This window comes from Coturnix japonica, chromosome 23 (genome assembly GCF_054131305.1).
Source record: "Coturnix japonica strain WE chromosome 23, WE-NBRP24, whole genome shotgun sequence".
Classification (NCBI taxonomy): Eukaryota; Metazoa; Chordata; class Aves; order Galliformes; family Phasianidae; genus Coturnix; species Coturnix japonica.
In genome coordinates this window covers 2,074,586-2,091,103 of record NC_140685.1, presented here as the reverse complement: position 1 = coordinate 2,091,103, position 16,518 = coordinate 2,074,586, and the positions used below count along the sequence as shown (strand labels likewise).

The window sequence follows — 16,518 nt, the reverse complement described above, 5'->3', positions numbered from 1 at the left end:
ATGTGTGGCAGCCCTGAGTCCTGCACTCATGCTGTAATACCTTTGTACCACAAAGATTCACCTGGTGCAAACACAGGAGCTCTGCTCTGCATCCCTATCAGAACCACTGGGGGCTTGAAGCACAAGATGTCAGACTGCAGATTCCTCCAAGCTTCACATCTGGGATATAACCAAAAGCTATTTCCCAGGAGAAGAAATACCGCAGGGACCTTCTGTTCAGATGCAACACCCCCATCCCCCCCCCCAACCTTTTGCTGCAAGCCTGAGAAACTCGGTCAAGCCCTGTGCTAGTTCTCAGTGTGGAGCACAAAGACAGGCAGTGCCTGCACCAGCTCCTCCCTGCCCATCTGCAGGGAAGGGATCCAGGCCTTTCCACATGCATGCAAGCTTCAGACTGGGGATATTTTGATGCTGAAAAACCAAACTGCAAAAGTTCTTTCTTTTTCTGTAATTGCATCAATGAGAAAAATAAAATAAAATAAATGTAAATAAGAATTTTAATAAAAGTGTAACGGTAACCAGATCTAATCTCTAACCTTTTGAAATATAAAGAGGCTGCTTTATCTTTGAGGCAGCGCAATCTTTCCGCAGCCGCGATGGGAATTTGTGGGAGTTCAATTAACTGAGGCAGTGCTCCCCTCCTGCTCATTGAATGTAAGCGAAACATATTGAGGATTATTGCAAAGGAAGAATTAATAAAATCTGAGTGGGGAAGTTCCAAAGTCCAAGCAGGTTTGCTCACAGCTCCCCACGCACATGCACACTGCATGGGGGGAGAAGGCTGCCTTGAGTCTGCTTCCACTGGGAAAGGGGGAGAGGCAGCGGGGAGGATCTGAACTATGGGCTTTGCACTCCAAACAAGCAGCTGCTGGAGTGACTGATACAGAGCCTGGGGCTTTTGGCCCTCTAGCCCTAGAAATAAGTCTCCATTGTATGTTATGCCTGCCTGCAGTCATGCATAGTGAGTGCAGTTTGACCCCAACCTGCTGCAGCCAGGGGCCACAAAGCATGGAGCCAAGCAGGGCATGGATGCTCCTGTTTTTGGAGGGGCATGACCAGTTCTACCCATCTGCAGTCTGACATCACAGCTATGACTCCAAATTCCCTCTCCTTGATGTCCAGGTCTGCTGTGCTGTTGGCCATAGAGTTCATGAATCCTTCACCTTTCTACACAGCTTGCAGTTTCCATCACTTGCCATCAGATTTATCACTCCAATCCCTCTCTTCTCATGCCATGCTGGCTGGGTGGCTGCTGAGAACAGTGCAGGTTATGCTGTTGGCAGCAGGACGGACATGCCTGCTGCTCTTTATGTTTGTTCAGCACATCAGTGCAGTGCAGCCACTTTTGAGTTGACACAGCTTGGCAGAAAATGCCCTCGAACCACGTGGGTATTCCCAGGAACACCACCACAGCATCCTGGCATCACACAGCCATGATTTGTGCTCATTTCCACGGGTAAAATGTGCAGGGAGAGGAAGGGATTTTCCAATAAGAAGCCCATGCTGCACACACCCACACAACACAAGTGCAGCCTTCCTTTCATTGCACAGCAGCGGGGCACTCCTGGCATCAGCTTGTGGCTGCGCAACCAACAGAAGTAGCAGCAGCACAAAGATTTAAGGCAGAGGTTCCCATTTAGCCCCAGGGATGTAGTGGTAGAGACACTGCCTGAGCAGCTGTGCTCTGTGACCTGACATTGCTCACCTGCAGGGTGATGGTTATCCAGCCCTGCCATGCAAGAAGTGCTCCCATCCGTCTGTCTTTAATGAATTTTGCAAGCCTGAGACTTGGGCTTTCTTTGGTCTTGCTCACAGCCTTAGAAAATATCCTGATCTCAGAGTGCTTCAGGCTCTGTTCATTATCAGCCACTTGTCTGGCCTATGGATAACCAGTGAGAATGGGCTCATCTCTGGGGATTTCAGAAAAGGTGTAAAATTCATCTGCATGGAGAAACAGAGGGACTTACAGAGACAAGGGCAGGATGTATCATGCTGCCTGAAGGCACTGCCACGCCTGATGCCTGATGCACAGATCTCCCCTACAGACAGCCTGGCTGCAAAGAGGGGGACTGAGCACCCAATGGGCTGTTCTCCTGAGCTACAGCTATCCTCTATAAAGACAGCAATGAGAAGACCTCAGGATAAGCCCTGCCAAGGAAGGTACATAATTACTTCCATACGAAAGCTGGGTCACATCACACCACCAGCAGAGCAGAGGAAACCCCTCCAAGACAGCTCCATGTCCCCTATCCTCCCCAGCACACCTCAAGGAGGCTCTGGGGAGGGACACAGAGGCTCACCAAAGCTGTGCTCTGCACTGTGAACCAGGCAGCAGGAATGGCCTCTACTCACAGTAAGGGGACAGGCAACCTTCCAGCACAAGGCCTGTGCTGCAGCTGTGCACCAGTTGGATCTGGGGCCAATATTGCTGCCCTGTCTCTTCCCGTGGGCTCTGACTCAGCCACAGGGCTCAGCAGGATGGGAACAGCCCCAGCAACTACTACCTGTGTGACACCCACTGAAATGACCTCAGGCCTTATTCTTCCCAGGACCTGAGTATCTCCTTAAAGAGCTACTGCAGATCTGCTGCACGACCTCCCCATGTCTCTGTATCCTGACTGCAAAGCAAGCCTGATAGGCTAGGCTTCAAATACAGGAATCCCATTGTTTTGGCAAGCTGCAGACTCCATTTCAGCACCTAGTCCCAAAATACCCATGGCCTGGTCTACTTCTGCTGAACAACTGCTCTGTTTTTTAACCTATCTTATACCATCTCATCTCATCTCATCTCAACCCAACCCAACCCAACCCGTCTGTCTGGGTTTGTTCCCAGGCTTAAGGATGGGGCCAAAGGTGTCCTCCAAACTGAGACCAGACAGGAGGGATAGATGGCAAGGAACTGCTACAGCCCATGGTGGTCTATGAGGACATGAGGAGCACACAGACAATCCCCCCACCTGGAAATGCACCTTTCTGTGGCACTTCAGCCCCCGGCTTTTACTATTAAATGAATACATCCAGATAAAACTCTCATAGCTGAAGATCCACCCTTGGAGGTGATGCTCAGAGAAAAGAAAAATGCCTGTTCACATCACCTGGAGGCTCTTCTGACCCTGCATTGTCATTCAGTATGCTGAACGGAGACAAGGCTTTCAGGGTTCTACAGCCAGAACGGCATCCAGGAGAGGAAGCTGTCTGAGATCAATGATCACCAACACTGGGGTTAATAACTCTCATTTTGAGTTATCATCCACATCTGACCCACGTCTGGGAAATGACCATGTAAGGTTTGCAATGTGTTGAGTCTGGTTCTTTCTATCTACTTCTCTGCTGACTTGGACAGTTTCTCCTGGCTCAGACTGGTTGGTGATGAAGGTTATTGAGAATGAGTGGAAGAACAACTGCCAGCTCCAATGGGACAGCCTGATCTGTTGGATGCTGATGGAGCTGCTGGGAGGAGAAGGAGGAATCTGCCCTTGTGTTAATGAGCTGTGCAGGGATTATCACCATTCCATACAGGACACAGAGCATTTCTGGAGCATTCCAGGGGTCTGGTTGCTCAGCTCTGTGCTAGAGCTTCTTCCATTGGAAAGCACCCAGCTGGCTTCTGTGCACGTCAGGACCTTGGGGTTTGCAGAGGTGCAGCCATAAGAGCATTTTCTGAAGCTTTCCCTGTAAACAAACCTGGATGATTAATGACGAATCAGTCATTTGCGGAGAGGTTTTACCATGCTCTGCTTACAGACAGCCCATGTGGACATTCCAAGTGAGTGCAGTGACAAAGTGCTGAGCCAAAGCTCTGGTGCTGGGAGCTCAGGATGCACAAGGTCTGAAGAACTGAGTGCACATCTGCCAACAGCCCTGGCAGTCACTGCTCCTGTCACTGCTCCCTCACCCCTCACTGAGACAGAAAACACAGCGTGAGCGCTGGGAATGCTTTGCAGACAGACACAGACGTCACTGTGTGTGTGGCATCACAGCCTGCAGCCACTCACTGCCACAGCGGTTGGGTGGATGGATGGCAAGAAGGCGAGAGAAGCAAGATGTTCCCATGGGTAAAGACAGCCGACGTTCCTCAAACTGCAGAAAACCACATAAACCACAGATTTCTTTCAGGCTCCAGGGGATAAAATATCTACTACAGGTTGATGGATTGCCCCTTTTCTGAGCTAGTTTGTCCCTGCCTCAAAATGCTGTAGGTGTGGCCCTGTGAGCCCCCTGCCCTCTCAACATTTGCTTTTATTCCCCCCATCTTTCCCTGACTGGTTTCCATTCACTATCTGTCCTGCAGCTGAAACTGAGCAGCTCTCCAATTAAAACAGTCCTAAGATCAGCTCCTTATCTCACTACAATCATAAAGCAAGCCTACATTGAGTCAAGCAAGGGGAAAAAAAAGAGAAAAAAACAGCTTCATAGAAATAATCCCCCAACCTCCTCTTACTGGCTTTTTGTAGCTACATTAATTTTAGAAGGAAAAATTAGGTTCAAAGTGCCGAGCTCATTTTAATAAAGATTCACGGTCACAATTTAATCCCCTGGCGGGGAAGAATCAGCTTTTGAGCACATCAGACTCATTACAAACTCCTCACAAAGTCATCTGAGTCCGACCAACTGGTGGCAGGGAAAAGAGGCAAAAGGGGAGCAGATCTGGGTACAAGTTAACAGAAGGCACTGAAACTGCACTTCCCTTCATTGCCGGCAGCCGCTGGATTTCCAGGAGACAGATGAAAGCACCCAGCACAGCAGATAAACAAGGCAACAGCTCCGAACTGTGCACGCTGATCAAAACAAGCTGGGAGGATGGGATGTGAGATAAAAGCACCCGGAGATCCTGTAGTGACTTCTAGGTGGGAAGGCGGCCCTGCTCTGCTGTGAGCATCTCAGCTGCTGTCCTCTGCTTCTGCAGCAGCAATGCAGCTGAAACCCAGAAAAGTTCCAGAAATCAGATATTGCTCCTCAGGGACTGATTGCTCCCTTCTGCACCACCTTTAGCTATTTGCATCCCGATATTTTGGCTAAGGGAGGGATAATGGGGTTATAAAGGAGGTCTGTGGAGGCTTCATCCTTCAGCCTCATGGATAAACAGAGCAGGAGGAGGGAGAGTTGTCTGGATATCTCATTGCCTCCATCCAGTACGGTCTAAGCAGAACCATGCCGGCAAGTGGAGTCCAAATCTCATCCAGTTCCGTCCAGGTGCACTAAAAATGTAATTTTCTGACCCAAAATATTCTCTGGGGCAGAATACTTACTGCTCGATGCTCTTCTCCAGGGGATGATGTTTCACAAGACAATTTCTATGTCACTGTAACACTTGGCATAAGGACAGAGGAGTGTCAACAGAGTTTATGCCTCAAGAAGATAGGATCTCAACAAGATCCCGACTGCCTCAGGCAGGGAGCCTTGCCCACGAGTGTGAGGATGCTGGCTTTCCCCTAGAGCAGTAAGTCTCCTCCCTAGAGGGGTTGCCCAAGGAGGCTGTGGATGCCCCATCCCTGCAGGCATTCAAGGCCAGGCTGGATGTGGCTCTGGGCAGCCTGGGCTGCTGGTTGGTGACCGTGCACATAGCAGGGGGTTGGAACTGGATGATCATTGTGGTCCTTTTCAACCCAGGCCATCCTACGATTCTGTGATTCTAAAGCAAAGCCTCTATGCAGACCTCACTTCCTGCCCAAGGGAGCAGAAAGATATCGGATGTGGAGAAGATTTGAGGTCCCTTCCAACCCAAGTCATTCTATGCTTCCCCAGTCACCCCCAGCACCAGAGCTGATGTAAATGGCAGAGCTAAAGTCTGCGTTGCCAACCGCATCACTCAGGTGTTCTCCTCAGAGTGTCACAAAGTGTGTGTCCATCCATGTGCTCTGGGCACTTAAACCTATGTAGTCTGAGGCAATGATTCACTGTTGAGAGGTCCAGTGAGGAGATTTTAGGGGCACTGATCTTCAGAAGTAGTTACTGGTTCAGCTTACCTTGATCAGCCTGGGGTTTCTACTGCCCATCTTCTCTACCTCTCCAGGTACTTAAAGAGTCAAAAGATGATTCCTGTAAGACCTGGGCCTCTGCAGCCTTAACATTTGTTCAGTATATCTCTACCTAAAAGCAGCACAGAGCATTCAGGTGTATGCAAGAACTGAAGACACAGAGGTTGAATGGCCTGTTTTCCTTTCTTCCCCTTGCACCAACAACTTGGGCTGCCTGATGACTTACCTGCCTTTCACAAGTATTAATAACACAGAAAGTTGCTAGACTAGCAACACAGCAGTCTTACTTTTAGGTTATAAATAAGCCAAATTTTCTTAGAGACGCTGCCCATTCTCCAGCTTAATTGGATGTTGCTTCTGCCTTCCTGCTTCAGCTCCAGCCTTCAAGATGGTCCTTAGTGGCACAGCTCACTTTGAGCATCCTGGGACTTCATCTAAACTCAGTATTTTCTCTGCCTGGCTTCTCTGAAACCTCTTTATATGTCCACAATAAACCACCTCTCTCTGTGCTCAGCTGTCCCAAACTTGAACTAACTTCCCTGTTTTTCTCTGCCTGCGTGCTGCCCCTTGCTGTGATTCCTCTCTGTCCTCTGTGTGTCCTTATATCAGGAGATGTTTATAAAGGCTTTCCTTCAGTTTGCAGTGGGACATAGGGGAAGCACCAGGACTCTGGACACCCGTCCAGCACTGTGTTGTATTGGGACCGCTGTCCTGGGATAGAAACCTCAGGAGGAGGTAATGGAGCTCTGCTTCTTGCCCACCCAGCTCAGACACATGGGCTCCATCAACCATCTCACACCCAATTGCACATTCTCACGCCAAACCCGCCTGCATTTACAGGTCACTCACACCATGCATGTGGACCATACATCCCACTGACAGGGAACACAACCAGTGCACATCCACAGGGTCCTTAAAACACACCTAAAGTCTACTGCAACTACTGCAGCTTCACACACGTCCAGTGCATACACACTTATAGTGACTGCACACACTGTACAGCTACAACCACACCCCCTTCCTCACATACCCCTGTGCACACTGCTGTCCCCTGTACCCCTATAGAGTCCATACAGCCGGCTGTCCCAATGGGACCGCATCCTTTGCACACACCCATAAGGATCACACCCCCTACCTACGGGCAGCACGCATCGCTATAGGGACCAAACCCTCGCACAGCTCTATAGGGACAGTGACCCCACGCGCCACATCCCGCACATACCGGCGGTGACCACTCTGCTATAGGGCCCTATGGGCTCCATCCCACGCAGCCCTCCGGGGCCGGCCGTGCAGGCGGGGCGGGGAGATGGCGGCGGGCGGGGCGAGCTGCCCCGGGAGGGCCGGGGGGCTCCGGGGAACCACAGCCCGGTCCGGAGCGGCGCCCCGCGTGCGGTGAGCCTGGCCCCGAGTGATGTAAGGAGCGGGCTCGGCGGCGGGGGGCGGGTCTTACCGGAGCGCCCGGCTCGGCTCTGCTCGGCGCCCGCCCCTGCTCCGCGCCCGGCTCCGCGCCGCTCCGCCCCCGCCTCCGCGAGGAGCGCGGGCAGCCCGCCTGCTCCGCGGCCGCGCTGCAGTCCCGCTCCGGCATGGTAAGGCCGTGGGCGGGGGGCGGGAGGCGGGGGCGGGCCGGGGTGCCCGGGGCGCGGCGCGCTCTGACCCTCTCCCCGTCTCTCGCAGCCCCTCTCCGGAGCAGCACCGGCCGGCACGGGACTCCGCCGCCTCGACCCGCGCTCCGCCGGGCTCCGCCGCTCGCCGGCATGAAGCGCCCGGCGCCGGGCGGCCGCCGCTGAGGATCCCCGCGGCACGGGACCCGCGCCCCATGGGGCAGCACCGCGGCCGCTGAGCTCCGCGCCGCCGCCCGCCGCCCCCCCATCCGCCCCCGAACCCCCTCGCCGGCCGCCCCGCGGCCCCCGCCTCATCCCGCTATGGGGCCGCGGCACCTGCTGCTGCCGTTGCTCCTGCTCTCCCTGCAGCTCCTGGCCCTGCTGCCGGCCGCGCAGGCGGCCGGGCCCCCCCGCGCCAAGGGCAACCGGACCCAGGGGGCGGCGGCTCCGCGGCGGACCCCCAAGCCGGGCAAGGAGCTCCTCAACCAGACGCTGGCGGGCCCGGGGGCGGCCGCCCCCACGGCGCTGCCCGGGCGAGGGAAGGGCGCGGGGGGCGGCAAGACGCCCCCCGGAGGCGGGGGCGGCGGCGGGAGCTCGGCACCGGCGCACGAGACGTGCTGGGGGTACTACGACGTGAGCGGGCAGTGGGACAAGGAGTTCGAGTGCAACAACAGCCTGACGGGCTTCCGCTACTGCTGCGGCACCTGCTTCTACCGCTTCTGCTGCAACAAGCGCGCCGAGAAGCTCAACCAGAGCCTGTGCCGCAACTACAAGAGCCCCGAGTGGGCCCACCCCACCACGGCCAGCGGCGCGCTGCCCGCCGACGGCAGCAACGGCGCCGACGGGGACGCCAACAAGTACGACCCAGACAAGGACAGCACCAACGCCACCGTCTACATCTCGTGCGGGGCCATCGCCTTTGTGCTCATCGCCGGTGTCTTTGCTAAGGTGGCCTACGACAAGGCGCGGCGCCCGCCGCGGGAGATGAACATACACAGGTGCGACCCTCCCCCTTCGGTCTAGGGACACTCCGTTGTCTGTAGTTCCCCCATTGCTCTGATTGCCCAAGAGCTTTCCCTTTGCGTTTCTGCCCAGGGGTTCTCCCAGCACATTACCCATCCCACGAGTCTTCCTTTCAACCAGCCGTGCAAGGGCTTCCTGTTTGTGCAGCCCGTCAAAGAGTTTCTTTGAACCACCTGTCCAAGCATTTCCCTTTTGCCCTGCTTGCCCAGATGTTCCCCTTTTTGCACCATCTGTCCAGGGGTTCCCCCACTGCACTTCTACCCTGTGAACTACCCATCCAAGGCTTTGCAGTGGCCGGATGAGTTTCCTCTTTGCACCACCCGTCCAGGCATTTCTTCTTTACACCAGCCAGGAGCTTCTCTTTTGCACCATGAGTCCAAATGATCTTTCACTGCACAACCGCTCTGAGAGATCCTCCCCTAGAAAACCCTCCAAGGGTTTTCACCTTTGAATCCAAGAATTCCATTCTTTCAGCACCCATGAAACTACTTTAAATTCCACCTCCCATTTAAGTGTTCCCCCCTTGCACTGTCTGTCCAGGGACAGCACTGCCCCATGGAACAGCCCTCATCTATTCCCCACCCTGTTGTCCCGCTCAGCCTTCCCCTCCTAGGACAACACCTTCCCGTTGCTTCTGCTTCAACTCGCTCATGGGGCGGGTGAGGCCGGGCTTTCAGCACCACGGCCGTGGACAGCTCCGGAGCTCCACGCCGTTCCCCCCCCCTACCCCGGTTGCCCCCCGCGGGACAGCCCGGACCCCCACAGTAACCCAAGGGTTAGTTTAAAAAGTGTGAAGGAAATCGCTGTGTGTCCCACAGGCAAGGTGTCTTTGTCTTATAGTCCTGGGGGGTATTAGAGAAAGCAGTGTTGGTTTCCTTTTCTTTCCTTTTTTTTCTCTCTTTTTCCCTTCTAAATCCAGATAATTGAAGCTCGTAGTCCTTTCTGGCTGAGTGCTAGGGATGCAGTTTGAAATCCTTGTCTCACACATTGCTGTTTTAATGAGAAAGCACTTCTAATGTGTCAGAGGAAATCCTGTTTAAAAGCAAAAGCTCAGGCTTCCATAATACTCCTCCTTTTGGACCAAGCGTGTACACTCAGATCGTGTTTATATTTGGTGATAAAGTCCCTTCAAATTATATGTGTACTTCTTGTGTGCAGGGAATGCAGGAGGTTCCCATTTTGAGCATAGGAATTAGCGAGGAGCTTCTTTATAAGAGCAGCTGTGAGCACACGAGTGGGAGAAGCTCTGACATCTGCCAGATACTTCGCAGGAGTTATTTCAATTAAGATATTTTAATCAAGAAAAGGGCAGCATTTTTGAGGTTGAACTTCCAACGTGACCGACTGAGTCTGAGGGGAAGAGTTTTTTTGTCTTCTTAAATGGGAAAAGAGGTGAATGACACAGTTCTTATTTATTTGGGAAGATGTGATTTATTTAGACTTCTCCCTGCATACGACTGCATGCCCCAAAGTGCCAAAAAGTCATTCTGCTTTATAGTTGCTGAGGGTCTGTTCCATGCATTCCACTTGCCCATCTCTGAAGGAAGATAACTTTGCAATGTTAGCAATGTTGTGATATCTCTTAGGTCACTTGTGTCTATGCAGTGGAGAGTCCTGGAAGCATCTTAGGCTGAAAATGGGCTCTTTGTAGTATTTTCCAAACTAAGGGCTGGTTCCCCACCTGCCCAGCTTATTTGGCTTCAAGGCAACTGGATATGGAAAGCTGACTTGGCTGTCCATGTGTTACTTTTGCTATAGCTCCAGAGTGTTACAGGGCTGGATCCTACGCCCTTTGAAATGAGAGGCAGTGTTGCCAGACTTGTCTGAATTATTCCTGATGTTTTCATTTCTTTGATGCTTGCTTTTCTTTATTTAGCTGAGTTCTGGTGAAATGATTCACCTGTGTGTAGAAGTATGAATGGCAGATTGAGTGCTTGGAAAGCTTGACTTTCAGTGCGTTTTAAGGAATTGATTGACTTCTATAATATGGTAGCTGGTAAAAGATTATACCTTTCATAGCACTGTTACCTGAACTTGATCAACATTGCACGATGGTTTAAATATTATGAAGTGCATCTCCAGCAGACAGGATCTGCATCTGTCTGAGGAACTGTGCTATCTGCACTCTAAGCAGAATGTAAATATGTGGAGTGGAGTGGTTTGTCTTTGTTTGCCTCAGAGAACTGCTGCTGAGTAACAGGGAGGGAGCAGAATGTAGTCAGATATTTATATCTATTTGGGGCTGTGTCAATTGGAGTTAAGTGTGTAGCATCAGAGCAATTCACTGTAGTAATGGCACGTGTGCTAAATCTCCGTGTGCATCTCACACCAAAACCTGCTGATAAAGAACACCAGTTTAAGCAGGGCTGTCCTCAGATACCCATCCCGAGTGGTATCCTGCACCCAGGGAGCACTGAGCCATCTCTCTGCACGTCAGAGTGAGCAAGACCCTGCTTTAAACTGCATTCCCTCAGAAACGGTCGGTTAGCAGCACTGCGTGTAGATGCTGCTTCTCTGCTACCTTCTCATCCAGCTCTTACAGAAAATCCTTATTAACTCGGTTAGAAGGAGCGTTTTGATGGAGGGTGGGCTCGTTTTCTGCCCTTTGATAGAAAGGAGGGTTTGCAAATTCACGGGAGAGCTGTCAGCTCTCATATGAAATGAAAGGCCGACTGTGCTCTGCGATATGCATGTGCATTTCAGAGCTGAAAATCGGGGCTTGTTTTCAAGCATCACCACGCACCTTTCAAGCAGAGGCACTGCTGTGCTGCTGGGCTGAGCGGTGCCAGTTAACTGGTGCTTGGGTTCGTTTACGAAGGCAGTAAGTGGAAGTGCTTTGAAAAACAGCAGCTAAAATATTCATATCCTACAAAAAGCACTTGTAATATTTTATACCCAGCTGATTTTGTAATGATTAGAGGATCTTTCAGCCCGGCCGTATGTGACTGCCTCTTGCCTGGATCTTGGTCTGGAGTTATGCAGGCAGAACTGATGCACGCTGGGCTCCAGGTAGAGATGGGCTGATTTCTGAGAGTCACACCTCGCAGCGTTTCGCCTGCGCTTTCATCTGATTGCTTTTGTGAGGACGGTTTGTTTTCATCAGTTTGCTCAAGCATTTCTTAAGTGAGCTGAGTGTTTGCTTTATTCTCAGCACAAAAAGGAGTTAGAGAAGCTTTGGCAGTGAGGGAGGAATATCAGCTGTTTGTTTTCAAAGCTGGTTATGTTCTTCAGCAGCGAGGAAGGGGTGACCCAGAATATTTCCTGCCAGTGGTCACGGCCCTCAATCCCCATGCCACAGTCCATAAATAATTCACTGCTCGTAGTATCACTCCGTGACCCCTATTTAGCTCTCAGCAGCGGGAAGCATCGCACTCATTGCTCAGTTAGGGATGCACGAATTAGAAAGCTGTTTATAGTTTGCAGCTCGGGTTGGAAATGCTGCTCTTCGCTTGCCGCACCGGAGCCTTTGCACATCACCAGGGAGAGGTGGTGGCAGCGGCGGCCCTGGGGCAGCGGTGGGAGCCCAGCTGTTCTCTCTGAGCTGTGAGAAGCAGCGCTGGGATTTTTCCCAGCAGACGAGCTCTGTGCTCTGATAAAAGGCTCTGTCCAAGCACGGCGTGTGCGCGATGAATGTTTTGGCTGTTGGAAGGGAGAAGGGACACAGGTGCCTTCTGCTCGGGGCGGCTTTGTGCTGCGAAGAGGGATGGTATTTGTGCTCCTCTTCAGTTGCTGCCTGTGCATCCTCTGCTCTCTGAATAACAACAGGGGCTGTCTTTATAAACGAACATCCTTTTCCCAAGTGGGGCCTCAGTGAAACTGATCCGTTCCTTGCCATTCTCTGGATTTCAACAGGAACTGGAAGCAGCGGAGCTGTTTGTCCACAGTCCCAGGGATTAAAGCACGGGAGATTTCCCTTCCTTCAGGCTGCACTCGGCACATCTCCTGCACCCCATGGCTGCTGGGGGGCTCACAGCAGGGCAGCTGGTTTCAGCTCTCTGTACCAAGGTGGGAGTCACCACCACCCGCCTCCTGATGTGGTTATGTGAGCTGTGATCACAACTGGCTCATTCAGCTCTTCTCTCTGCTGCTGTGCATTGCTTGGGTCAAACAATCCAACTTTATAACTCCAGGGTGAGGGGAGTGTTGTGAGCACACCTGGCCATGGGATCCATGCAGAAGATTTTGTTGCTCTGATTCCACCACTGTTTTCTTTCTCTTTCTGCTGTTTTGTTTTTACACTCTGCTTATTTTTACTCCACTCTGTCTCATTCACCCAACACTCTCATGCCTTTCAGCTGCTCCTTGCTTCCTATCATTTATCTCTGGTGGCTTCTTAGCGTTGTATTGCCTTGGATCATTTGCCCATAAGTGGTTCTTATGCATCCCACCAACACAGTCCCAGAACTCTCAGACCGGGACAGCCCTGATCCCTGTCCTGCTTCCAAAGCTCTGATCACACTTTGTTTTTGGGGGGGTTTGCTGTACTTCCCACCCAATCTGTTTTGCACAATCTCTGCCTTTGGTAACAGCACAGATTCTGGCTGCTCCTCAGTCTTCTCCTTTCTTCTTGAACTTCTCCCACTAAGAGGCTGTGCACACAAACTGCTCCCTCCGACGAATCCTTTCAGCGTCTCCTCTTGCACACATTTGATATTTTACTGCTTTCTAATTAACTTGCTCTGTTAGCAACCCTCCATCACAAAGGTGTCAAGGGATTCCAGCCCAGCTCTGAACTTGTGTTTTCTTTTCGTCTCATATCCTTAACTACTAGTTGATCTCTGTGCCTTTGGAGATCAGAAGCCTTTTAAAACTTCTGTTTCACATAAGAAGATCTGAACCTTATCAGGAGAACAAGATCGTGGTGTTTTTATGCCTGCCTTTGCCCCTACGCACATGGGCAATCTGTTTCCTTAGATCTGGGTGCTCTGCATTGTGTGGAGGTCTCAAATGTCTCATTACTCAGGCAGATAAGCCTAGAACTCTTTCACAACAAATATTTTGTTGTAGTTTAGCCCTTGCCTGATCTCCTTTGTTGCAACAATTGAGCTCTTTGGAGAAAGTAGATTTTTGCATCAGTTAGTGCAAAGCAGCGTAATTGCACCTGCAGCACAGGCTTCGGTGCAAAAGATATCTGGTGCATGAGTCTGCTTCTGTGTGCACTCATGTGCTTTACAAAGTCATTCATGTCCACCAACTGCTCTGGCTGGCTTTGTGCGCTCAGGCACACAGACACAAAGCCACGCACAGCACGCTGGAAAGCTGCACCAGCTGAGCTCTGAGCACAACCCCTGCGGCTTTTCATGGCTCTGAAGGACCTGCTCTTCCTAATTCCTCCTCTTTCCCCAACCAGGATGAGCGCTTGGTACCTTCTCGGTACTCCTGTGCTCTCTGTTCTCCCTGCCCCTCTCCCTGTGCCTGTGCTCGCTGCCAAGGCTCCTGCATACAGCAGGTGGCAGCCGGAGCGCTGCCGGAGCTCTGGGTGCAGTGCTGGGGGCTCCGATGGGTTGCAGCTCCCTGCCCTGGGCTGAGCCCCTCCCTGCTGTCCCGTCCTCTTATTGCCCTTCTGGTGCCCCATCCCTGGAGGTGTCCGAGGCCATGCTTGGGCCCTGGGCAACCTGAGCTGGTGGGGGGCAGCCAGCACACAGCATAGGGAGTGAAAGGCTCTAAGGTCCCTTCCAACCCAGTCATGCTGTGGTTTGGCTCAGGGTAATTCTTCTGGCAAGCATCAATTGAGAAGCTTTAGCTTTTACTTTTTAAGGAGGAAATCTTTGCATGAAAATCTCTCTTTAGATGCAATGTGCCCGCTTTCCAAAGGTATTCACGTTTCCCACTGTTCAGTGATTTTAGCAAATTCCTTTCCCACGTCACAGAAAGAATTAGGAGCTTAATCAGCGTGTATATTAGATACGTAAACTGCTTGAGTGATATGCTTAGCCTAAGCACTGCTGGCAATTCATGGAGCCATAGAATCAGAGAATGGCTCAGGTTGGAGGATACCCCAGAGATCATGTAGTTCCAATGGCCATGCCATGGGCAGGGTTGCCACCCACTGGACCATACTGCCCATCCATCCTGGCCTTGAGTGCCTCCAGAAATGGGGCACACACAACCTCTCTGGGCAACCAATTCCAGCACCTCTGAGTAAAACATTTCTTCCTAAAAGAAGACTGTCCTCTACTGTCCTTGATATAAAGAACCTGTCCCAGAGATAAGAACTTGGCTTTCCTGAGGCTGATTCCACCACACCTTAATGTGGTGAGCTCATAGTGCTATCTATGTTCTTGTTTTGGTACAGCTCCTATAATTCCATGGCTGTGTCAGCTGAATTCCACATACATACATCCCTACTTTTAAGATAGTTATGTCACCTGTGTGCTTGTTTTATTTGTCTTCACTAGGTGGTTCAGGACCACTTCCAGCCTCATCCTGTAGCCGTCTTGGGTAGGGATCCCTCAGTACGCCCATAGTTTTCAGTGAAATCTGTTCTTAAAGCTGCACTAAATCCCAGGAGCTTCGTAGGTAATTCTTTCTGGGGAGACATCTGGCCTTTCCTTGTAGCATTTATTTGCAGGAAAGAAAATTTCCTCAGTTTAGCTGGCTGCAGGAACACAACTGCTTCATGCTTAGAAGGGTGTCCTCATGCTTAGTCCTTCTTCCTTTTTAACTCCATGTGTGCATTCATCCATTCCCCCCCAACACACACACATACTCGGGCACCCCGGTGTGTCCCAAGCATTACTGCAATGAGTTCCAACCCAGAAACCCTGCTCTGATGTTGCAGGCATTTCCATTTCTCACTGCAGGATCGTTATCTCTTACTGGTGTCGTGCACCTCCAGCTGCTGCCCAGTCCCTGCTCCTTCAGAGCAATGTTTGCTGTGGGATAACCACATCCAGCCCCATGCCTGTGGTGCTGAGAGCAGAGCTCTCCTGTCCCTTGGGGTGAGCTGGCTGGATAAATCACATCTCACGGCCGAACTGCCTTTCTCTCTGGTTAATAAGAGGGCATAGGGGAATCTTTAACCTCACTCTTTTTAAGGACTTGTAGTGAAATCCTGGCCGTGCTGAAGTCAGTTGGAGTTGTGCCACAAGCTCCATCATTGCTATGCTTTTAGCAGGCTTTTAGCTCAGCCAGGCGCTGCTCTTTTTATTGTGCTCTGCCAGATCCATTTGGTCATTCTTTTTCTATTCTTCCCCAAACTCACAGGGACTTGGAATAGTCCATTCTGTTTTCTAACAGCCTCCTCCTTACCCCACACGTGAGGAAGTCAGATTCCAAAAACAGGGACTTTCAGAAGGCACAACTGCAATGAATTTGTGTGTTCTCTGACCCTGTATGACTTCGGGCTGACATCCTGCCTTTTGGAGTGCCAGCTCTATCTGGTGCCTGCCAGAGCTCATTGCAGTGGCAAATGTCAGCGTGTGGTAAACTCACAACTTAAAATACACATTGCTCATTATTTCAGCTTTTTTTACTTTTCCTGGTCTACCCAGCACCTGTTGATTTATTTACTTATTTATTATTATTGTCATTGATTTTTTATCTCTACCCTGAAAGGAGAGGGTTATACATGGACTGGAGATGTCCCATTAAAAACAGTCCTTCCCCTTTGCCCGTATGGTCTTTGCCAGCCCTGGGATGCTGATGCTGTGCATACTATAGATATATCCTACAGAAAGCTGTCAGCCAGGGATAGCAGGGAAGTGCTTATCTGAGTGCTTATCATCCTTGGCTGTTGGTGAGGGCACTGGGCTGGTGCCTTGGGCTGTGGTCCCAGTCCTATTTCAAGCTGAGAGACCACAGTGGGATCAGTGTTTTAGGGTCCTGAAGGATCAGCTTCCTGATGGGAATTCCCTCTGCTGTGTTTTGAGCCCATTTCTTTGTGGTGTCGTGGGGCTGTGTGAACCATACACGGT

At 51.4% G+C, this 16,518-nt stretch overlaps 1 protein-coding gene and 1 long non-coding RNA gene across 6 annotated transcripts in view; one reads left to right on the top strand and one right to left on the bottom strand.

Moving 5' to 3' along the window:
- Positions 1-4,478: 4,478 nt before the first annotated feature.
- On the bottom strand, positions 4,479-7,400 carry LOC116654214 (uncharacterized). The gene is made up of 3 exons (XR_004309250.2): positions 7,201-7,400; positions 5,967-6,090; positions 4,479-4,917 (listed from the first exon to the last, which is right to left on the bottom strand). It is a non-coding gene; the product is annotated as an uncharacterized LOC116654214 (long non-coding RNA).
- Positions 7,401-7,434: 34 nt separating this feature from the next.
- SHISA6 (shisa family member 6) overlaps positions 7,435-16,518 on the top strand; it is a 193,686-nt gene continuing 184,602 nt past the window's right edge. For all 5 annotated transcript variants that reach the window (XM_085522728.1, XM_015880061.3, XM_015880060.3 and 2 more), the window contains exons 1-2: positions 7,435-7,564; positions 7,653-8,577. In XM_085522728.1, the coding sequence (XP_085378854.1) occupies positions 7,901-8,577 (677 nt within the window). In that variant the 5' untranslated portion in view covers positions 7,435-7,564; positions 7,653-7,900. The remainder of the gene's footprint in view (positions 7,565-7,652; positions 8,578-16,518) is intronic.